This window comes from Acomys minous (assembly GCF_964271855.1).
Source record: "Acomys minous genome assembly, chromosome: 7".
Lineage (NCBI taxonomy): Eukaryota > Metazoa > Chordata > Mammalia > Rodentia > Muridae > Acomys > Acomys minous.
This window is the reverse complement of record NC_140488.1, coordinates 80,803,513-80,828,470: the sequence shown is the minus strand read 5'-3', so window position 1 is coordinate 80,828,470 and position 24,958 is coordinate 80,803,513. Positions and strand designations below refer to the sequence as shown.

General features: G+C 39.5%; 1 protein-coding gene across 2 annotated transcripts in view; it reads left to right on the top strand.

Annotated features, from left to right (window-relative positions):
• APOO (apolipoprotein O) overlaps window positions 1–24,916 on the top strand; it is a 49,115-nt gene extending 24,199 nt beyond the window's left edge. For both annotated transcript variants that reach the window (XM_084789360.1, XM_084789361.1), the window contains 5 exons: window positions 2,439–2,534; window positions 7,596–7,687; window positions 9,285–9,365; window positions 21,693–21,758; window positions 24,675–24,916. In XM_084789360.1, the coding sequence (XP_084645486.1) occupies window positions 2,439–2,534; window positions 7,596–7,687; window positions 9,285–9,365; window positions 21,693–21,728 (305 nt within the window). In that variant the 3' untranslated portion in view covers window positions 21,729–21,758; window positions 24,675–24,916. The remainder of the gene's footprint in view (window positions 1–2,438; window positions 2,535–7,595; window positions 7,688–9,284; window positions 9,366–21,692; window positions 21,759–24,674) is intronic.
• Window positions 24,917–24,958: the final 42 nt, after the last annotated feature.

The following is a 24,958-nucleotide window of genomic DNA, read 5'->3' as shown; positions in this document are numbered from 1 at the left end:
ATGCTTAGAGACAGGACTTAGTACTGGCTTTTCCAGGAAGAATTATAAACATAGGGAGGGCTAAGGATGAAGTTGAGAGAGAATGAGCGCTTTCTAAATTATGACCTAGCTTTAAGTCATTTATTAGTTCATCTGGTATTAATCAATTCTTGGCAGTATTCTTTTTTAATTATTAATTTTAAGGTTAGCATACAAAGTAATGGGTTTCACTATGACAAGTTCATATGTATGTGACATTGTACCTGCTGAATAAATAGTCTCTGTTACCGCTGAGAGAAGGTAACATATAAGTCTAAGCAATCTACCATGAAAGGAACATATATTCAGTGTGGGGAGACAGAAAGCATACACATGAAAGATGAAACCCAGGGTTCCCAAGGGTGAGATAGCAAAAGTGGTGCAGAGACTCTCATCTGCTGGAGCTTTAGAGATGGAGGCAGAGTCTGTGCTGATGAGCTTCGGATGAGCCTGCCTGAGGAGACAGTGCCCAGGTGGGTTCTAATTCACTGTGCCTCTGGCTCCATAGATAGGAGTGGGAGGCATCATGCAAATCCAAGTCCTCAGATATGCTTGGGTATGGCAAACACGGTCATGTGTTGTACTGTTTATTTCATGAGTACGCTCACTATTGTATCTATCCATTTTACTTACGTATTTATGTTTGGTTTTCTGAGACAGGGTTTCTCTGTGTAGCCCTGGCTGTCCTGGACTTGCTTTATAGACCAGGCTGGTCTTGAATTTAGAGATCCGCCTGCCTCTGCCTCCCCAAGTGCTGGGATTATAGGTGTGCACCACCGTGTCCTGCTCTGTTGTATTTATTTCTAAACTATTAAATTCCATCACCACCAAGAGTGGTTATTTATTTGTATCATCAACTTTGTTCTACTTTGCTTTTTATTGCTGTGATAAAATACCCATGACCAAGCAACTGGGGGAGGAAACGGTTTATTCCAGCTTACAGTTTCCTAGCCCACCATGGAAAGCAGTCAGGCTAGGAATGGAAGCAGAGGCCTTGGACGAGTGCTCCATACTGGTTTGCTCCCCAAGGCTTGCTCATCCTGCTTTCTTTTTCTTTTTGCTGAAAATAGATTTTTTTTCCACAGAATATATCCTGATTACAATTTGTCTTCCCTCTGTTCTCCCAGTTCCTTTGCACCTCCCTTCACATCTGGATCCACTCTCTGGCTCACTAGAAAACAAACAGGTTTCTAAAAGATAATATTAAAATATAATAAGCTAAAACAAAAATGAGCACATTGGAAACTGAAAAGACAAACCGAGAGAAAAGAGCCCAAGAGAAGGCACTAGAATCAGAGACCCACTTGTTTGTGCACTCAGGAATTCCATAAAAATCCTGAACTGGAAGCCGTAATGCATGTGCAGAGGACCTGGCGCAGACCTTTGCAGGCCCTATGCATGCTGCCTCACTTTGTGAATTTATATGAACTTTGCTCATGTTGATTTAGAGGACTTTGTTTTCTTGGTGTCCTCCATCCTCACTGGCCTCTTACCTTCTTTCTGACTCCACTTTGGTGGGGTTCCCTGAGAGAAGAGGTTTAATAGAGACATCCCATTTAGGGCTGAGTTTTCTTAGGTCTTTTCACTCAGCTTGCTTTCTTAGAGCACCCAGGACCACCTCCCATGGGTGGCTCCACCCCCAGTGGGTTGGGCCCTCCTACATCATCAGCCATTTATCCAGAAACTGTCCTTCACACTTGCCTACAAGTGAGTCTGATAGAGGCATTTACTCAGTTGAGGTTCTTCACAGATGATCCTTGCTTGTGTCAAGTTCACAAAAATCTAGGCAGCACAATGTATATTACAGTTTTCTTTCATTATCCAGATATATTGTTGTTGAGTCAAATAATGAGTTCAGATGGCAAAGGATACTTGTTTTTCTGAGTTGATTTCTGTTGCTTCCTGAAAGAATTTGTTGAAAAGAAATACTGGCACATTTGGCCCTGGTGTTGTGTATCTGTAGTCCTGTCACTCAGAAGGTGAAGCAGGATTGTGAGTTCTAGGCTTGTCTAGGATACAAAGCAAGTTTAAATTCAGCCTGGACCATATAGCAAGACTGTCTTTAAAGAAGTGTGAACTACTCATATAACCCCTGATTGTCTCATGGTTCTTCCTGCTGTATGTAGTTTACTTTATTCGTGTGTAATAATATAAATGTATATGTTAAAATTAATTTTAAGAAAAAAAGGTGTGAGCTGAGTTGGTAATCCCAGCACTTGGGGATGAAACAGCATGTTCCTGAGTTCAAGGCCACTCTCATACTAAATGAAACAAAAAAACAAATATGTTTTAGCAGACAGAAAGCAAAGAATTTGTGGTTGGGGAACATTTGGTACTGTATGTTCTAGTTATATATGAGACTTGCTTTTGATTTTAATGAGTAATTTATGGAGTTATTTTCCAATCTTATTCCATTGTAGACAACTACGAGTATCTTCAAAATGCACCTCATGGATTTTTCCCAAGACTCGGTGTTATTGGTTTTGCTGGTTTTGTTGGACTCCTTTTGGCTAGAGGTAGGTGCAGTTTTTAAGGTTCTCCCCCAGTCAGTTCATATGAGAGAGATGGGATATATGTTTGGCTTTTATCTGTATTTAATAGTTTTTAGATAAGTTGGTTCCTGAATGTGGACTTCTTAATATATGATTCATGTGCTTGTTTACTCCATTATATTTGATTTTAAACATACATAGAAATTTTATCCTCTTTGTAAGAAAAAGAGATTAGTTATATTTAAGAAGCACATTTTCTTGTTCAAATATCTGTTGTTGCTCTATGGTACAGAAAGAGTGAAATTCTGTTCAAAGTTTTTCATACCTGACAAACTGTTTGTAAATGTTTAACTGTTGCCAGCTATGGTGGCGCACTCCTTTAATCCTGGCACATGGTAGGCAGAGGTGGGCATATCTCTGTGAGTTCAAAGCTAGCCTGGTCTACAAAGTGAGTCCAGGACAGCCAGGGCTCTGTTACACAGAGAGACCCTGTCTTGAAAACAACTGGAAAAAATGTTTAATGTTATGACCAGGGTATTAATCACAGTAAGTAGGACAGTGATTTACTAGTTTATTAACTTCTTTAGGTGTCACATCTTCAGTTAGTGATGATATAAAAACTTTAAAAATGCTTAAAATGAAAGAAGCTAGTAAGTATTTCTGATACTTGGGGCTGGAGTGTATAGCTCAGTGGCGGAATGCTTTTATGCTTGAGGCCCTGGGCTGGATCCCAAGCACCAGAAAATATTACTTTATTTTACTACCATATCACAAAACAATAATGGTAATTAAAGGCTTCACTATGAAGAGATTTAAAAAAAATTTTTTTGAGATAGGCTTTGTCTTTGTAGCCCTGGCTGTCCTGGACTCACTTTGTAGACCAGGCTGGCCCTGAACTCACAGAGATCTGCCTGCCTCTGACTTCCAAATGCTGGGATTACAGGCATGCGCTACCATGCTCAGCATGAGATTATTTTCATGATCTGTTTGGAGTTTTGCTAGTTGTAAAATAAATGTTCATGGCCTAAAACTGCAGATATTACAAAAGTTCTGATTAGAAGCTTAATGTGGTAATTCCAGCATTTAAGGGGCCAAGGTGCAAGAAGACTGTCTTGAGACCAATCTGTGCCACATAGTAAATTCCAGGCCAGCCTGGCTCACTGTGTGAAATTCTCTCAAACAAAACAAAAATTCAATATAGAAATATCCCAACAAAGAACTCTGTAATCTGACCACCATAAAAGAGACCGTGGTTTTATACTTATTGCTCTACTATTAGAACTCTTCCCTCTTTGTGCACAAGGTATTGTTTTAGAGTCCGGAGGGTGAACACTGTCCCGGTGCCAACCTTGGTTCACCTGAGAAATAAGTTCCTGCACATTTTCCTGTGTCACTTTGTTGTTAGGTTTCTCCAAACTTACTATCCTGCTGTTTGTCGTATGTAGTCCACTTTTCTCCCAGTTCCATCCTGTAACCTGGCCTGAGACTTAACACGACTGTTGTCATGGACTTTTCATGCTCAATATTGTGCCTTTTTCTGGTTTCTATGTCACCTTTTTGAGTATTCAGCCTTGTTTTTTGAACTACATGTTTTTTAAAAAGTGTATTATGTGGGAGACAAACTTCCCAAAACCTTTTATGTCTGTTCTTCATGACAGTTTGGATTGCAGATGGCAGAGTGAATAGCCAGTATAGATACTTGTTGCTTCTCCTTTTTTTTTTTAATCTTAGTAAATTTGAGGATCTTCTGTAATGCAAGTTTTGGTTTCTTTAAAAACCTCGGTTATGTTATGTAAACATGTTTTTGTTTTAATCCCAAGTGTGGAATTTTAGTTTGGGCTTTAGTTTGTCCAATAGCTGATAATTGCCTTGTGTGGGGCGTGATTTTTGCCAGCTGCAGTTAGTTTAATTCGGAGTACTCTGAGGCGTATAAATAGAGTTCAGGGAGAGAGAAAGGGTGGCTGCGAGAAGAACACTTGGAGGAGGAGGAGGAAGAGAAGGCTGCTGCTGGATTTGCTGTTGCTGGCTGAATATCCTGACAATGGAGATTGGTATTGTCTCAAAGAACCCAAGGACCCTAAACAGCAGGAAGTAGCTGAAGAGAAATAGGCCCCTCTTCCTCATTAACCTTTCTCTTCTACACTCATTGGGGTGTTGAAAGGGAGAAAGAGATATAAGAAACCAAAATAAAAATAGATTTTAAAAGAAACATCTACAATCTTCAGTGTTTTGAATTTCTATGGCATGCTGACTGCACACAGATGCTTATAACCTCTGGTAAGACATTTGGTGGTGTGTCTTCTTTAGCTCAAGAGTCATGCGTATCTGCTTTTTCTTTGAAAATTTGCTTTCTATTTCCTTCCTGAATGCTTTTAGTTAATAATTGAGTTCATTCTAAGTGACTGTAGTATGCCTTATATTTTCTTGCTTATTTTATTCCTTATGAATATTTTCCTTTGGTCATTTCCATGAGGTCTTGTTGTCTGGATGTTCCTTTTATGTTGCAGGCTCTCCTCCAATGTCTGCTGATCCCTGGTTGTCCAGTCATGTTTCAGAATGAGGCAATTGAAATGCTAGTAAGAACATTGTGTGTAGATATGGCTTGCTGGTAGGCAGGTTCTATGTTAGGGTAAGGTGGATGGGAGCTGACCTTGTATGGAGGAAGTCTTTGCTCTTTTTTAAAAAAATATTTATTTTTATTTCATGTGAATTGGTATTTATGTGCATGTCTGTGTGTGGATGCCAGATCCCTGAAACTGGAGTTACAGAGAGTTTTAAGCCACATTTGGGTGCTGGGAATTGGAACCTGGTCCTCTGGAAGAACAGCCATCTCTTGCTGAGCCATCTCTCTACCCTAGGTCTTTACTCTTAAGCACTAGCATTGGTGTGTGTGTGTGTGTGTGTGTGTGTGTGTGTGTGTGTGTGTGTGTATGTGTGTGTGTGTCTGCATTGTTGGTTCTCAGCATAAAGTTCATGATAATTTTTTTTTTTTTAGTGAGAGACTTTGCCCTGCTTTTAACATTGTTCTGTCATGACTTCCAGGAGTAGTTTTACACTGGGCTGGCATGGAGGGAAGAAAGGGGTCACCCACTCCTTGGACAGGACTTATATTTGTCTTCCTGTCATGTTTCCTGGTTACTTTCTCTATTGCCCATAGTCATTTCCATCTGTGCCTGGGGAAGGTCTACTCCCTCCTTTGCCACAGCCCTTCCTCAAGACAGTACCAACTGGTCTTGCATTTCCATTCATACTTAATTTTGAAAATTGGGGTGTGTGTGTGTGTGTGTGTTTGTGTGTTGGGGGGTGCTAGGGAACAACTTGGGGCCTCATACATGCCAGGCAAGTGCTCTACCAACTGTGCTATATTCTTAACAGTTGACACTATTTTGTGTTGAGAATGGACCCCAGGGCTTATCACTGACCTACATCCCCAGCCTGGATGACTTGTTACCTATCTACCAGTGGCCACTCTGTACATTTTTTCTTCCTTATGAGGTTATTCTCTTAACTGCTGTTTTAATGAAATCTCAGGAAGGCGAGGAAAGGAGCAATTGTCTTTTGTGTTTATATTAGAAGGTGTTTAGATTGCTTTAAAAAGTCAAACCCTAGAAACAAAAATGCTGTTATTTTTAAAAAAAAAAAAACTTTTTTTCTGTTCCCTTAGAAATAGTGTTCTCAAATTGGGTATGCTGGTAGTCCTAACACTGTCATCTCACACCTGTAATCCTACCACATAGGAAGCAGAGGCAGAAAAGTCACAAGTTCAAGATTAGTCTGAGCTACATAGTGAGATTATCTCTAAAAGCAAATTGACACAAACAAAACCTAGAAAAAAGGTAGATGGGGTACATACCTGTAGGCCAATTTAGGTTATATTGCCTTAATTAATTAATGGTGGCTCTGTTGAAATATTTGTAGAGGGAAGGAAGTTAGTCACAAAGAATCACACTTTATATGTTTCCATATATATGATGTTACTAGAGGAGGCAAATCCATAGAGATCAAAAATAGGTTTCCCTTAGCCTTATTTTGAGAATGAGGGAATTGATTGTGATGATGGTTACACAGCTTTGTGAATACAGTAAGTCATTGTTGCAGTGAGAATTCTGAAATTATGATTTCTTTAAAAACAGAAATAAAAATGTTTTTTGTTTTAATCCCAGGTATGTGGTTATGGGGCTGTTTTGCAGTAGCTGACTATAATTTGCCCCATGCTCTAGCACAGGTGTAGTTTTGCCAGCTGCAGATAGTTTCTGCGATTGTGTGACCTTTGGAATGCTGGGAACTTTTCAGTGTATATAAATGCTAGGGCCCTGAGAGGTGGGGTGGGTGGTTGTTGGTTGTTCAGGGGGGTTACTTGTGGTTTGTTAGTAGTTAGGTCAAAGAAGAAGCAAGAAGAAAGAAATTAGTTCAAGAATCTCTATCTCGGGCCAGATGTGGTGGCGCACGCCTTTAATCCCAGCACTTGGGAGGCAGAGGCAGGCGGATCCCTGTGAGTTCAAGGCCAGCCTGGTCTACAAAGTGAGTCCAGGACAGCCAAGGCTACACAGAGAAACCCTGTCTCAAAAAAAAAAAAAAAAAAAAAAGGAAAGGAAAGAAAAGAAAAGGAAAGAATCTCTATCTTCATTCTAGTCTTCTTTCTCTTCTTTCTAGTAATGGGGGCAGCAACTAGGGGGATAAAGGGTGGGAAAAAGAAGAACCCACAAAGTAGCAAAGACCAGCTATAAGCAAATAAGAAATATGAAATAAATTAGATTTGGGGAAGTCTTATCTCTCTCTTTCTTCTCTCTGTCCTTTCTCTCCTATTGGTTATAGGGGATGAAGCCAGGGAGATAAAGGGTGGGAAAAAGAACAACCTATAAAGAAACAAAGACCAGCCACACATTGTATTTTGTATTTTTAATGGGTGAAATGTATGAATTATATTGAAGAGCTATAAAAAAAGTAGCGATTTATTTTGTTGTATACTATTAATATCTCAATTTAGGGCCAAAGATATCTTGTTTGGCATTAAAAGTATAAAGCAAACTGTGAGAGTAAGGATATCAAATCATCTGATGATGTGTACCACTTTTTATTGGTCAGGTTCAAAAATAAAGAAGCTGGTGTATCCTCCTTTTTTCATGGGATTAGGTGCCTCTATCTATTACCCACAACAAGCCATCTCCGTTGCCCAGGTGAGTCAGACCCAGTAGTCAAGGATGTTCTTTGTTCCAGCTTTTGTGTGCTGGTTTATTTTATTTTGCAGTTCTTTTTTTTAAAAAAAAACTTTTATTTTTATTTTATATGTATTGGTATTTTGTCAGGTCCCCTGGAACTACAGTTACAGATAATTGTGAGCTACCACATGGATGCTGGGAATTGAACCCAAGTCCTCTGGAAGAACAGCTGCTGTACCATATCTCCAGCCCCTGTTTTGCATTTCTTATAACACCAAACAAATTTATTTCATAGCCAATTTAGAAATTTCTCCTCACTATTAATCTCATGTCAATAATGTCAATGTTCAGAGAATGAATACTAGTGCAAATATTAATCCATGGAAATTTAAGATAGCATTTATATACTTACGAAGAAATCTAAAGACTCAACTTCCAAAGCTGATAATTACAGGCTACTTTCAGCCTGCCCTCACTGGCCTTGTCTGTACAGACTGTGATTTCTCCTTGGTATTGGCGCCAGACTCAGTTATCTTATTGAGACATGAGGCATATGGTCTCTCCTCTGGTGTGGAGGTCCGATTTGAGGTTCTCAGTTAACTATCCTTTTCTTACTCTTTAGACTGCAGTTTGATGCTATCATGGCAAGTAGGTAGATCACAGTTGGTGGATAACTTGGGTAAAGATAGACCACAGGGTTTTCAAGCATGGCCTTAAGATCAGTAGTATCAACATCCCCTGGGAACTTGTCAGAGAGGCAAATTCTCAGGCTCCACCGCGGACTATGAACTAGGCAGTACAAGCATGTGGACTGGCCATCTGTGTTTTAGCAGGGCGTCCAGGTGATTCAGATGTCAAGCTATTTGAGAACAAGCTTTACATGGTGGTACTATACACATAGAATCCCTGGGGAAACTGGCAAGAGGAAGACAGGCTTGGGCTTTTGTTGTCCTCTTCAGCTTAGAAGCATAATGAGCCACGCATGGAAATGCTGTCCTGGGAAGAGGCAGCAGTGCAGTCATGAGAACCAGGCTCTGAGGGCTCTGAGCCAGCCCAGCCCAACACTATGTCCCTCGGATTCCTCATTTAAAGCGATAGCTATATGTAACCAGACTATTTTTCTTTTTATCCTTTTTCCTACCTTAAGTTTTAAATTTTTTTTCTTTTTCAACTTTTAGTTTTTATTTTTATGCTTTTCTGCTTGTGAGACAGGATTCCACGGTCTTGTTCAGGCTGGCCTTGAATTTGCAGCAATCTGCTTGCCTCAGCCTCCTGAGTGCTGAAATTATAGATGTGAGCCACCAAACTGAGGTAGAAATCTCTTTTCTTTTTCTTTTCTGGTACTAGAGATTGAAGCCAGGATATTTCCTAGGCAAGTGCCTCTACCACTGAACTATAATCCCCAGCATACTATGCAGGTTTAGTGGATGTGTCCCAAGATTTCCTGTAGTAGTTACACACACACACACACACACACACACACACACACACACACACACACACACTACAATATCTCCTCCTCATATATTTAGAAATGTAAAAAAGATTCTCTATTTTCTCTATTTTACCATTCACAAATGTGCTGTTCATCTATCTTTTCTGTTTGTGTTTCAAGGTCAGCGGGGAGAAGTTATATGAGTGGGGATTACAAGGATACATAGTTGTCGAAGGCTTGTGGAAGGAACATTTTCAGAAGGTGAGAAGCATTTTCATTATCTTCCTTTTGGTTTAAATAAGTGGTTCTTCTAAGGTTTTGTAAAATGCTTAACTGACCTCATTCTTTTAATTGCTTCTTCTGTTGGCTGTTATATCTCCTACTTAGAGTTTTTAGTGTCCTTTTTGGAAGAACAGTAGAATGTCTGAGTATTTGGATATTAATATTAGGTAAAAAATGGTGACCCAAAATGCATCCCAATGCAGCCTTAGACTGTAATTCCTATTCCTTTCTATATACAGTTTTCTCAGAGTGTACCATATTATCTAGAAGTTGTACCATAAATGGATTCACGGCCGATGAGTAGAGGGGTGCTTCCTGCCAAGTCTGCTGACCTGAGTTTGGTCCTGTCAACCCACATGGTGGAAAGAGAACTCATTCCCACAAGTTGTTCTCTAACCCCTTGGCCCCCGCCACACACACACACACACACACACGCACACGCACACGCACATGCACACATGCACGCATGCACGCACACAGACACACATGCACTCATGTTCATACTCATGCACACACACAAAAATAAATTTGATTAAAAGTACTTGGGGCTGGAGCAATATGGCTCAGTGGTTAAGAGCACTGGCTGTTCTTCCAGAAGACTTGGATTAGATTCATAGCACCCACGTGGTGGCCTAACAACTGTCTGTCACTCTGTTCCCAGGGAAATCTGCTTCTTCTGGCCTCCGAAGGCACCAAGCATGTACATGGTGCACATGTATCTCTGCAAGCAAAACATCCATACACAAAACAATTAAGTAATAGAAAAAAAGCTCTGGATTCAAATGGAATATATTATGTCCGCAGGGAAAAAACACATAACTGAGACATATACCCTTCCTTGATTTTACACTTAATTGTAAGCTCTTTTCTTGCCTTTAGTAATATTTGTTCATCTCCCATCTGAGGATGTAGCTTTGAGACATTAGGGGAGTAGTGATAGGCTGATTCTTTATGCCATCAGGTAGATGAGTAGCAGAGAGAGGGGGTTGTGTCATCATAAGGTCACACCACTGTTCAACTGTCCTAGTGGCCACATAGCTGATTGTATGTGGCCTGTAGAAATACTCTTTTTTGATACAGAAGACTCATCCCAGTGGTGGTGGCTCTCACCTCATCCTAGCACTCAGGGAGGCAGAGGCAGGCGGATCTCTGAGTTTGAGGCCAGCCTGGTCTATAGAGTGAGTTCCAGGACAGCCAGGGCTGTCTTGAAAAACAGAAACAAAAACAACAACAACAAGAAAAAAGAAGGCTCGGTATAGAACAAGGCATCCTGCCTCCTGCATGTTCAGAGACCTAGCTAAGGGCGAACTGGGCTTCTTATGTTAACATACTTTCTGCAGTATAGTTTATTTGACTCCAATTGTTTAAAAAGAAAATACTCTTATAAAATATATAACAGGGGCAAATATGATCAAAGTTAGTTAAATATATGCATGAAAATGTCATAATGAAGCCCCTTATTTTGTATCATTAATATACACTCATCAAAATGCCTTTAAATAAATGCACTAGAGTTGTAGCTCAGTAGGAAAAAAATGAGCTTAGCATGCACAAGGCACCACAGACGTACATATATGTGTGAGTGTGTAAAAATCAGGGATTGCCGTAATATTACAGACTAAATTATTGTATACATAAACAACTTTTAGTGTAATCCTAAGACTGATTTTTAAATTGCTTTCAGATTTGTTTTATGAGTGTTTTGTCTGCATATGTGTCTGTGCACCACATGTGTGTTTGGTACCCATGGAGGTCAGAAGAAGGTGTTAGATTCCCTGGAACTGGAGTTAAGGATGGTTGTGAGGCACGTGTAGGTGCTGGGAATTGAATCTGGGTTTTCTGCAAGAACCCGTGCTCTTAAACACTGGGCCAGCTTCAAGACTGATTTTTATACTGGTAGTTTATAATGGATTTAGTCCCTTTTGAGTCCAATTAAACTAGCTCTCTTATTATGGACGGGGGATATAGTTCATTGTTAGAGTGCATACCTAGCATGCACAAGGCCCCATATTCAAATCCCGGTACCATTCAACATAACAACGAAAACAGCAGCCCTCCTGCCTCAGCATCGCAAATGTTCTGATAACAAATGAGACCAAATCAGTATCTACTACTTATTGGGCTGTGGTGCAACCACAGACTAGGACATACTAACTTTAGAGGGGGATTTTCTAGGAGCCTCTGTAGGTTGCTGTGATGTCTGTAGACATGCATAAACATAAAAGCAAAGGTCTAACCCTAACCCTAACACTAACCCTAACCCTAACCCTAACCCGGAAACACCTTTCTCAGACTGCTCAGAGAATTCAACGGAGTGCAGAACTATGGTTGGAACAAATTAGACAGACCAGCATTTTGTGGTAAATGAAAAAAAGGAAGAAAAAATATGATAAACCTGGGGCATTTAAAGCTATTCATAGATTTTTATACAAGTTCTTTTGGAGTCAGATGGTAACGATTTCTAAATAGCTCATCATTGGGGGCTGGAAAGATGGCTCAAGAGCACTGGTTACTCTTTTAGAGGATATAGATTCAATTCCTACATGACAGTTCATAACTATCTGTAACACCAGTTCCAGGTGCTCCAGATCCCTCTTCTGGCCTTTCTGAGTGTCAGGTGTGCAAATGGTACACAGACATATATGTAGGCAAATACCCATATGCATAAAATAGAAGTTAAATAAGTCAATAGTTCATCATTATGTGTCTACATTCTGTTTTGTCTGTTACACCTCTGCCTTTCTCAGAGTTAATGGGCACTTCATAGTGCTCTTCCATGTATTTTCCCCAGCAAGCATACTTCTCCTGATGGCTGCCCTCAACAAGAGGAAGTAAAATTGATTCTATTGATTTTGAAGATGTTAGTCTCCCCTTACCTGCCACCCCCCAACCCCTGGCTCCCCGAGGCAGGATTTTTCTGTCTAACCCAGGCTGTCCTGGACAAAGCAGTAGACCAGGCTGGCTTCAAACTCAGAGATCCACCTTCCTCTGCCTCCCCAAGTTCTAGGATTATAGGCCTGTGCCACTGTGCCCAGCTATGTTAGATATTTTTTTATAAGTCTTAGGTGAAAAATAGTAGGAGGCCATATTAGCTCAAGGTTTGATAGACTTAGATTTCAGAATTTTTTTTTTTTATAATCCAGTGTTCTTTTTTTCTGATGATATATTATGATGCCCCCAGCACCTTGTTAGATTTCATGGTTTCCAGAGGTCTTTTGATATTTTTTAAACTGCAAGTACATTTTTATTAGCTATTTTATCAAATACTAGTTATTGCCAAGTAGAAAGACAGCATGGTTCAAAGCTATTTGCAGTTGAGAATAAATGGAAAACAGAAAAAAATGGTTAAAGTCTTAATCAGTTACCTCTTTGTAGGAGAACTTTCTTTCTTATTTTTTATTTTAATTTGTTTATTTTTCATTATGCATATTAATCATTTGGGGAGGATTTCTTTTAATTAATTTACTATTATTATTTTATATGAGTATGAGTATTATGCCTGCATTATCTTCATTGAATATCAAATAAATATATTTCAAATAACTTATAATATATCAAAGGGGATGGAGTATACAACTGAAATATGAAACAAACCATACAGTACCAGGAGGAAGGCACAGACAAAAGCAAGAGAGCCTGGCTTTTCGAAGGGAACCTGGGGGAGTGGGACATGGCACACTTCATAAAGGGCCACTTTTTGTCTTCTGCTTGTTTGGAAGTTGTTTTTGTTTTTTGTTTTGTTTTGTTTTGTTTTGTTTTTTTGAGACAGGATTTCTCTGTGTAACCCTAGTTAATCATCTTGGAAATCACTATGTAGATCAGAATGGGCTTGAACTCAGCGATCTGCCTGGTTCTGTACCCCAAGTTCTGGGATTAAGGGTGTTTGCCACCACTGCCAGCTAGAAGTTTTCAAGTTAAGTGTAACTACCAGTCTCAGTTAACTCTCTTCTAATTTTGACTTTTTTTGTACTGTAATCATAGCTGTAGTACATAGTTTTGGTTGTGTACAGTCAAAGAAATTAATGGATAATATGTTTAAAGGAGGAACCTAAAATCTTAAATGCAACCCAGAAGATAATTTAGTAAAATGCTTGCCTTGCAAGCATGAAGACCCAAGTTTGATCCCTAGAACCCGCATAAAAAGAACTAAGTATGCTGATACGCCCTTGTAACCCCAGCACTGTGGAATCCCTGGATCTCACTAGACAAGCAGCCTAGCCTAATAGGAGAGCTCCAGGCCCGTGAGAGACTGGGTCTTCAGAAATGAGCAAATGGCACCTGGTGTTCTCCTCTGACCTAAACACGCACGCACTCACGCAGGCACACACTCATGCAGGCATGCGCTCATGCAGGAACACGCACGCACGCACTCACGCACGCACGCACGTGTGCAGGTATACTGTGCACATGTGCATTTGTACACATACAAATTAAAATGGAGTGAATGATGGCCAGAATTTGTTTTGTTTGAGACAATCCTTTCATGTAGGAGAGTCTGGTACCCCAAACACTGTTCTCCTGCCTCAGTCTCCCAGGTAGCTTTGCTTACAGGTTTACTCTCTGTCCAGCAATAGCTTGGTTCTTAGCTGTATTATCCTTATAACTATGGCATTCTCAACGTCTGTGGCATTTTGCTGTTCTGCCATATCCCAGCTCCCTTTTAGGAATTGATTCTAAAAGTTTGCATTTTATCTTCTAGTAGTTATTAAGGTAAGGGTATATTTCGTTTTATCATTGACATTGGTCACTTTAGGTTATCTGCTTCAGCTAAAAGGAACTGTCTAAAATGTAAAGATAGTTGTATCTAGAAATACTGCTATCACATCATGGTTTGTGTTTTTTTTTCTATAAAAGAATATATGATACACATATATAGTTTCCAATCCAACAATATAGCCTCACATGTATAAATCATCTACCTGTCTTCAGAACTAGGAAATTACCAAGGCCATGCCTATCTCCCAGAGGGAACCACTAATTAAAATGTGTTTTTTAATTTTAATTTTTTGAAAAGGATTTATTTATTTTATTATGTACACAATGTTCTGCCCACACCTGTGGCTGCCCACCAGAAGAGGGCATCAGATCACATTATAGACGGTTGTGAGCCACCATGTGGTTGCTGAGAATTGAACTCAGGACCTCTGGAGGAGCAGTCAGTGCTCTTAACCTCTGAGCCATCTGTTCAGTCCCATTTTTAAATTTTTTATTTTTTGTTGCCTCGTTTTTCTGTGAGCTTTTAATTTTGTTCAACTATGTATATATATATTACAGCACTATGGTTGATCTTGCATATTCTTGTTTGTTTTAGCCATGTTTTTATGTTGTCTGACTGACCTTGAACTCACCTATATAGCTGAGGATAACTTTGAACTCTTGAACCTCCTCTCTCAATCTTTTGAGTGCTAGGATTACAAGTGTGGGCCCCCAGAGCTGGGCATGGTGGCGCACGCCTTTAATCCCAGCACTTGGGAGGCAGAGGCAGGTGGATCGCTGTGAGTTCGAGGCCAGCCTGGTCTACAAAAGTGAGTCCAGGACAGCCAAGGGTACACAGAGAAATCCTGTCTCGAATGAACAAGAAAACCACAACAATGAAAAAAAAAGTGGGGGCCCCAACACTCAGTTCAGCTTGCTTAATTTTCCTTTATCTTGGCTTATAAATATAACATGTATAGACATATTAGCTGTATCAATTGAGGTTTTTTTTTGCTATAATCCTTTAATAGTAAGACAGTACCTTATTTATTTTAACTTTTGTAAACTGTGGGAAAATACTGCTGTTGATGGGTAGTTTGGTAGTTCTTAGCACACAGAACTGTGAACAGGTGTTTTGGTTTGTATGTGTTTTTGTTTTTTGACTGGCTTTGTAGTGGACCAGGCTGACTCAAGATTGGGAGAGAGAGAGAAATAATTCACCAGTGTCTATTTTGGAAAAGGTTTTTTTGTTGTTGTTGTTGGTGGTGGTGGTGGTGGTGTTTTTTTTTTTTTTTTTTTTGAGTCAGGGTCTCTCTATGTAATTCTGACTGTCCAGTAACTTACTGTATAGACTAGGCTGAGCTCAAACTTGCAAAGATCCATCTGTCTCTTCCAAATGCTGGGAATAAAGACGAGTCACCATACCCAACTAGAGAAGTTTTAAAACTATGAAACGGCTGCAAAACTAGCACCGTTCACTTGGATTTACTGATTAATATTCGTTATGTCTTACCGGCTTTTAATACATGTATTTCGTTCACATACATACACACGTATATTCTTTAATGGAATGATTTAAAGTTCCATATAGTCATTATACCTTCTGTATATTATGTATAATTCAGTATATATTTCCAAAGAACATTGAGATTTATTTATATAAATAGCAGTGATAACAATACACCGAAGAAAGCTCTTTCACTGTTGATAGTGATATGACGTAATACACACCCCACACTCATCTTTCTCTAGTTTTCCCTACTTAACAGCTTTTAGCCCTTTACAAACCTCTAAACCCCTTTTTATAGCTAAGTGAATTATTAAAAGGCAAACACTTGTAAACCATGATCTTAGATGAAAAATAGAATCAGCCAGCTTCCCACTTAGCCCTCTGTGGGACTGATCTGAGGCACAGCCCTCTCCACCTTTCTACAAGCAGCTGCTGTCCTGGATTTGATTGTAATAGCTTTCTCATTTTGTTTTTGAGACAGGATTTTACTGTGTAACTCAGGTGGCTCCTAACTTTTGGTAATCTTACCTCTGCTTCATCAGTGCTGGCATTGTAGGTGTGAGCCACGATGCCTGGCTACCTTTTTTATGGCTTTATCAACTGAGTACTTAAGTCTCAGTCTTTGCCTGTCTGTCTGTCTGTCTCTCCCTCTCCCTCTCCCCAAGGTCTTGCTATATAACCCTGGCAGGCCTGGAACTGTGTTGACCAGATTGGCCTCGAACTCAGAGTTCTCTGCCTCTGCCTCCTAAGTGCTAGGATTAAAGACATGTACAAGTATGTCAAGTTTTTGTTGTTTGAGACAGGGTTTCTCTGTGTAACAGCCCTAGCTGTCCTGGACTCACTTTCTAGACCAGGCTGGCCTCAAACCCATGAAGATCTGCCTGCCTTTGCAGGGATTAAAGGTGTGTGACACCATGCTCAGCCATGTCAAGTTTTTATGACTTCTAATTACCTTTTTAAAAAATGATTCTTAATTTACAAGTCTTTTTTTGTCTTTTTACTTTTTATTATTTTTATTTGTTGAAAGAATCTGGAACATTTGGCTTATGGCATTTCTAACATGGGTTTGGCTGATTGCAGTTCCTACAAAAGGACAAGCTAATCCAGACGCTTCTTGCTTGCTTCATGTTTGATTCTTTGATAAGCTCTGTATGGGCACATAACTCTAGTTTGCATTGTTTTGGTGAGGAAAGTCCTGCTGTGTAGTCCAGGCTGGCTTTGAAGTTAGGGTCCTCTGCTTCATTCCCAGGAGTGCTGGGATTACAGGTGTGTACCAAAAAGCATGGCTGTTGTCTTTTATTGGTAACCACATTCTTTAAATAGTTGATTTACTGATACTTTTTAATAATTGTTTTATTTTAAAAATTTAATAAGAGCATGAGTATTTGATTATCCATTGCTAATCTGAAACCTTTTCAGAATAATTTGTTTCAGATCTGAGGATCAGAGGCAGAAGCTAATTTTATATATCAGGCCTTAGAGTCACAGATTGCACTCTTTTTTTTTTTTTAAGACAAGGACTTACTTTGTAATCTGGGCTAGCCTGGACCATGTGGTTGTTTTTATGTTTCAGCTTCTCACTTGTTGGGATTACATGGGTGACTACCACAGGTAACTCCACTGATGGCTCTTCTGATTCTCTTATAATCTGCTAAACAAAGCCATCTTCCCAGTAAATGTCAGATTTTTGTTTTTCACTAGGTTTTAAAAATCTCAAACAAGTTACTTTCAAATGAGTATTAAAGGCCAGAAATAATTTATTATATAAAGATCAGGAAAACATGAAAACTGAGCTTTGTTTAACTTTTATCCAGCCTTTGCTGGCTCATCAGAAAAATGCAAGCAGCCACTGGAGTAAACATTGTACACTCTCTTCCTCCATTCAAGATGTCTCAGCTCTCGAAACACAAGTTTAGTTGAGAGTAATTCCTGTGATCTTAAAAGATTTGCCTTTGAAATAACCCAGCCATAGAAGTTCGTTTATCGTGCGATTCCACTTATGTGAGGTATATGGAGTTACCAAACTCATAGAAACAAAGACTGACTGCTGGTGGTTGCCAGAGGCTGGAGCGGGGAAAAATGGGGAGTTGTTAATTGATGAGTAAAAAATTTCAAACAGGATAAATAAATTCTGAAAGTCTGCTTTTCAACCTTAAAAAAAGTTACCTGTAATTAAAAAAAATTCTAATAGTGTTATGTAAGACGTAGCACATTTAGAACAACCTAACTTACGCTTCATGGAAAATCTACCACATTGTCCTTACTTTCTTTTTAATTTTATGTGGTAGGGACTAAACCTCTTAACAGATATATACTGCTTTCTCATGGTGGCTGCATACAGGTAGATAAGTGTTCTGCCACCGAGTAGTACTCTTGGCTCTGAAGAGATTCTGAATTTCACAGCACAGGATTGTCTCCTATTGCCTCTGAAACAAATACATATACTGAAGCTGAACACAGTACAGATTTATTATCTTTGCACGGTAGATCAGAAGTCCAGTACTGAATCAAGGTGTCAGCAGGGTTGCATTCCTCTTCAGAAGCCCTAGAACAGGATTTTCTGTTCTCAGGTTGTTGACAGAACTTAGCTCCTTGCTGTTGTAAACCTAGGTCTGTTTTGCTGCCTCGCACCTGAGGCTGACCCCTTCCTTTGTCTTCAAAAGCAGCAGTGTAGTATGTCTTCTTTTTACGCTCTCCTCTCTGACCACCTTGTTTTGCTTCCTTGTTAGTCTCTATTAACTCTTCAAATTCAACTAGGCTCATTCACATAATCCGAGGTAATTCTGGCGCATGCTTCCTCTGGCACAGCCTCAGGTCCTCACATACAGACACCTTTGGGAGCCATTGTTCTGCCTTTCACACTCAACTGTGGGAGTGGAGTCCAGAGGACAACGCCATTCCTCTAGTGCTGTTCACCTGGGTTCTTTTGTTTGTTTTGTTTTACTTTGAGACTGGGTTTATCATTGACCTGGGACTTTTGAAGTAGGCTAGGCTAGCTGGCCTCTGAGCCACCTCCCCATTTCTGAGATTACAAGCATATGCCACAATTCCTGGATTTAAAAAAAAATAGGGCTTTTGGGACTCAAACTCACAAATTCATGCCTGCACTGTAAGCTCTCTGTCTAGTCCTATGACTCTCCTATGACCCACTGTTTGTCTGGCTGTATTAGTTACTTATTACTGAGATCAGATACCTGATAAGGTGCACCTTAAGGGAGGGAGGATTTATTTTGGGTCTTGGTTTGAAGGTACTGTCCATCATGGTTGGAAAGGCATAGTGTTGGAAATGGCTGTCAGCTGTGACTTCTCATTTCCTCACATCTCAACAGATGAGGAAGCAGAGAGCAGGGAATGTTGGTGTCCCACTCATTTTCTCCTTTATGTTTAGTCTGGGACCTGAGACCATGACCATGGGATGATGCCACCCACATGCAGGGTAGGTCGTCTTTCCTCAGTAAAAGCTCTCTGGAAACACTCTTACAGACACACATCTGTCTCCTAGGTGATTCCAAATCCAGTTAGGAATAAAGATTACCCAGGTTGAAATAAAGATTACCCATCATACTGGCATTCCCCCTTTACGTAATAGTGGGTAGTAATTAGAAACCAGTGTTTTGATTTTTTTGAAAATGGTTTCAGTTGTGCTAACAGAAATTGTTGTTTGTGTTCAAAGTTTCAATGCATCATGGTAAGGATGCACTGAAAAAAAATCAAATTGCATTAAAATTAGATTATAAGGAAAATTATTATTTTTTAATGAAAACTTTCTCTGAAAATGCAAACAGATTTTTGGCTTGTCATTAAGTCATAAACTGCTTTTTGGAGTAAGAATGTCATTTCCTTTGAGATCATGGTGCTGTCTCAAGAGAGCTCTTATAAATGTGGTCAAGGGTGGGTAGGCCCAGTATTTTTTTTAGTGACATATTGTTTTGATTTGTTTTACTCTAAGTGAACTGTATGTAAAGAAGGCCATATTCTTGGCAACAGAACTGTTTTTCTCAATCTGTACAGTGGCATGCTTTGCCTGCCTATTTTCTTCATCTTGAGTGATCTTTTGAAAAACTTGTAAATTTGGCATTTTGTTTTTTGAGGTTGTGAGACTGGCAGGTATAAATAGTAGAATATCTAAGAACATCATTAGAAATACTTGGCAAGTTAACTTAGTAGGTTAATTGAGATGTAAATGTATTTAATTAGGTGGGAAGCCGCGTTGCTTTTATGGCAGACCCAGTAGTTAGCTAAGGTTATCTTACTTTCATATGTGTTTTTAAAAAAATGAATCACTCACCCAAACTCTTTCTTTGTTTCTTTTCTTTTCTTTTCTTTCTTTCTTTCTTTTCTTTCTTTTTTTTTTTTTTTTTGAGGCTCTGTACGTAGACCAGACTGGCCATAAGCTCACACTCCTCCTTTTTCTATATGTCAAGTGCTTGGATTGGAGGGTTTGTAACACCATGCTTGGTCCTAAACTTCAAGAACAGATCCCCACTAGATCCCTAGGTTCTACTCTGTCCCATTTGTTTATTCAACAAGTGTTTGAGTGCTGTATGGCGGGAGGCTCCAGGCTAGTGTGCGCACATGAGAAGTCTAGGTTGGTGAAAGACTCAACATGAAGGAAATAATACAAATCAGGAAGAAGGTGGGATGGGGAGGGTGACTCCAAGGTTCTAATGTAACCTACATTGAAGGGCAAAGTATGAAGAAAATGTTGAGAGAAGGATGAATAATTATTTTGCCAAGCAAAACTTGGGATTAACTATTTTAGGGCAAGGAGTGTGTTTTTGCCAAAATTATGTCCCAGAAAGCAGCGTGGCAAACTTTGGTAAACGCAGAAGGCCCAGTAGGCGGTGGTGAGGTGTGTGTTCACATGTGTGCTCATGTGGGGCGGGGTGGGGGATAGCCATGCTGGGAGGATGTAGCACTAGTACTAGGTCTTGCAGAGTTTGTCAGCCAGCCTTCTTATTTTATGTTGAACCACCAAGTAATGCATATGGTCTTGTTCCCCAGAACTCCGTTATAAAGTGATCTGGTCTCTAGATAGGGTAACCATATAATTATCTTACATCCAAACTAGGATACTCTTGTGAATAAGAGAGAACAGTATTAATTATGCTGCTATAATGGGCATCAAGCAATGCAGAGAGCACAGTTTTGAACTACTCCAGTCGACTTTAAAATTGCCCAGAAGCTATGCTGTTTAGTGACAGTCAGTCGCATGTTCCTGCTTTCTCATCCCCCTCTTCACCTGCGGGTGCTGATGAGAAAGCGAGAGAGGGCTTCCAGGGACACCTGCACAGAGTTTAGTCTACAGAAAGCACAGCCTCACGCCCTGTCCAGCTGCAACCTAGACTTGTTCAGACTGCCAGCTCATGACTTTCGATCTTTGATATCCAAGCTGGTCTTGTTAACAAAATTTCAGAATCTAAGTCTTAAAAAACATACAGGAAAGGAAAGCTTTAACTATTTAGCACATGAATTTTCCTCCCTGGAAACTTTTCTACACTTCTTCTCATGGATGACATGATCTAATTATATGTTCTCCAAGGGTGGCAAGGTAGAATCGGTGTGGTCCAATTTAAACCTCTTTGAAAGTGTATGTTTAATGAATTGGCCTTTGTGGGGAATGCAAAAAGCTTTCTTTGTCAAGTCCTCTACAGCAGTGATAGTGGCTTGCAGTAATAAATCTAACTTCTAGGAACTTAGAAATCCTTTCACTATTGATTTGATCTTGTTTCTTTATGAAATCAACTGTTTGGCTGAACCTATCAAATAAGAAGTACTATAGTTTTTTTTTCTTCCTGTGCCCAAGTTACTTTCCACATAGGGCACTGAAAGAAACTGATTAATCCCTTCAGTTTACTAAGAAATGGCTCGTCCTTCGTTATAACCACCTTGAACATCTCTAACTGCAACCCCAGCTGAGAATTTGGTATCTCCCAGGCCGTTCTTTGACACCCCACCTCAGCCTTTCAATAAAATGGTTTGGGCACCTTCCAAGAAAATTAATATTTCATGCTTCTATTCAGCCAAATACTGAAGATACTTTGCAATGCTTCACTATTTCTTTTCAAGTTGCATTAAAGTTCTCAATTTTGTTTTACAAGTCAGGAAATGTGAAGAATTCACCTGGAAATAAGTAGAAAACTCCATGCTCTGCCCATTTTAATCAGGTAAAGAATACTAAAAGAGCACCCCTCCCAAATCCTCTGGTTATTTTCAGCGTTGTTAGTGCTAGTTGAAATGACTTACTGTCCATTAACTAATTATAGCACTTTCACCTTGGTGTGGAAACATAAAGGGTCATATTACATTCTGTCTTTAAGTTCTGGCTTTATGTGCCATGGCTTATTTAATTGTATTTTTTTCTGAGTAGTGCCAGTGCTTCTTAGATACCCTAGAACCAGAATGGTTAGAAACTCAATGCAATTTCTTTTGGTCTTAAGTTCAACTTACTATTACTCTTAATCTGTTTGTTTAATATCTATTTACCAAGCACCTGCTTTGTATATGTATTTATTGACCAAGCACCTGCTTTGTATATGTATTAAACTTGTGATTTCCTGATTGCTAATTATATGTAATTAAAAACTAACCTAGATATATTAAGCTGTGTGAAAATAGTTTAGTTATGATATATCTATAAAGGATTATTGTTTTAGTAATATTTAATTGCATGGGAATATGTCCACATTCTTTTTTTTTGTGGTAGTGGATTGAACTCAGGCCTTCACACATGCTGGTCAAGCACTCTCTCCACCCCTGAGCTGTACCCCTAGCCCTTCCCTTTTTATTTTCTAGAGACTTTTTTGTAAAGTTGCCTGGACTGGCCTTGAATTTTCAATCTTCTAGCCTCAGCTTCCTGAGTAGCTAGGATGGCAGGCCCAGAGCCACAATTACTAAATAAAGAAGAAAGGCAGTATGGTATTTTGTTAGACCAGGAGGTATAATAGAAAATTTAAATGTGTATTTTTATTTGTAACTTTATATTTTTTCACATTTCCTGCAGTGAATAGAAGTGTTTTTTTTTAATGCTCATATGTGTGTGTGGTACCAGGGATTGAATGTAAGGCTTCACACATGCCAGAAAAGCATTCTGCCAGTGAACTACAACTCCAGCTCATCTTAAATAGTTGTATTATATTATTGTATATCAGTTATTATTTAAAATTCACAAAAACTCTGAGTTTGAGGTTTTCCTTTCTCAGCTATCGTTGTGTTTTTAGAGAGCCAGAGAGTACTAGCACTTTGAGCGTTTGTACAGAGCAGCCCCAGCCTCAAGCAGAACCTCCTTTTGCTCTGTCCTTTCACATCTCCATTGATTGATAGGAAACCTCCCACCGCAGCTGTCTTTGGACAGTTCTGATAGTTTAGGAGGCTGTTGCTTATAGTAAGTGAAAGGTATTTCCTTGTGACTCCTACGCAGTGGTCCTGATTTGCTCTCTATGACCCATCAACCAGCATCAGTTTCCATTTGACATCTATACTAATGCAAAGTCAGCAGTTCCTTATTTATTCATTGAAAACCTTGGCTGTTTTTGGTCTTAAATGTGTCATGTTCAATGGTGGCTTTTATATTTAGTGTCAGCTCCAGTTTTCTCTTCATTCCTTCCTTCTCTATTTCCCATGTAGTGACAGTTGGATCTAAAGGCTTGGTCAAATTTAGGCTCCAGTTTTTGTTAAAATACCTCATAGGCAGCACTGTTTAGGTGTGTTGAGTAAGTGAAATTGCTTCTTCAGCTGAATTTATTGTATATATTCCCTGTAGTGTTTGTAGATCCACTTTGCCCCTTCTTTATTTAAGTAGTTAATCTCTAGGCTATACTTTTACCATGGCTTACTTAAAATATTTTGTTATTAATTTATCCTCTCATGTATTACATCCCAACCACAGTTCCCCCTCCCTCCTCTCCTCCTAGTCTCTCCCCTCTACTTCTCCCTATCCACTCCTCCTCTGTTGCCCTTAAGAAAACGGCAGTCCTGCCAGGGATATTAAGGAGACTTGGCGTATCAAGTTTCAACAATACTTAGGCAACCCAGCAGGAGGAGAGGGTCAGCAAAGCAGGCAAAAGTATCAGAAACAGTCCCTGCTCCCACTGTTAGGAATCCCACAAGAAGACCAAGTTACAGAGCTATAACACATACGCAGAGGGCCTAAGTTAGACTCATGTAATCTCCCTGATTGGTGGTTCAGTCTCAGTGAGCTCCTGTGAGTCCAGGTTAGCTGATTCTGAGTGTTTTCTTTGACCCCTCTGGTTCCTACCATCCTTCCTCCTCTCCTCCACAGGATTCACTGAGTTCTGCCTATTGTTTGGGGGGTCCCTGCTTGTGTTTCCATCAGCTGGTGGGTGGAACCTCTCTGCAACCATTACATACTTAATCCTTGTTAGTGTAGGCTGCTTCCAGTGTTTAACAAAACAGTACATCTATTAAATTCTTGGGCAAAAAAGTTAATAAAGTGAGGGAGAATGATTAGCTAGTTGTTTACATGTTTAAGACTTTGATTTTACATTAAAAGATCAAGTGAATAGTCAGTCACTGGCTTCTCAGAAGTTTGGCTATATGCGTAGTGCTAGAGTACTTGCTTAACATCTGTGAGGCCCTGAGTTCAATCCCCAGCAGACAAAAATATTTATAGACTTCCAATTGTGGAGCATGTTCATGACATATGAAGGAAAAGACAATCTGGAGAAGATTAACTTGGCTTTGGTGTATGAGTATGTGTGTGTTTCACTCTTGGAAGGAAAGATAGGAGGTAAAGGAAGGTATGAGGAAAGACATCCAGCTGTTTGACGATGATACAATTGCACTCTTGTGCAGCTGCTACATGGAAGTTTGTCTTGGTCTTCAGAGTGCAAGAGGTGCATTGGTATTCACTGTGCCATTTAGGCATGTCTCGCAGTATGCTTGGGTACTCAGCTGGGTGAAAGTCTGAATGTTCTATGGATGGAACACATCCTGAGTCTTGGTTCACTCATCAGCAAAATGAGATTAACTAGTGTTCTCTAGCTCATTCTCGTAATGGTAATGTTAAAAAAAAAACCTGTTTACTTAAGCCTACAATTACCTTATATTTTTCTTTCTTTTAGTTATAGGTAAACATTGGAAACTCCAGACGGTAAATCAGTATTTCTACAGACAAATGGCAGAGTCAGTATTGGATATAGTAAACTGGCTTTCTTCATCAGGAACAAACAACACTAAGCCTTTTTTCCTATTTTAGGTGATATCATATTACAGGCCAACTAATCTGCAATCCTTCACATGGAAATAATGTACAAGCCTTAGAATTACTGTTTATGAGCAAAATTAAAATTCAGATTCAAACAGAGCTGGCCTGCTTTCTTTACTGGTAGAAGTAACAGTTTAAATG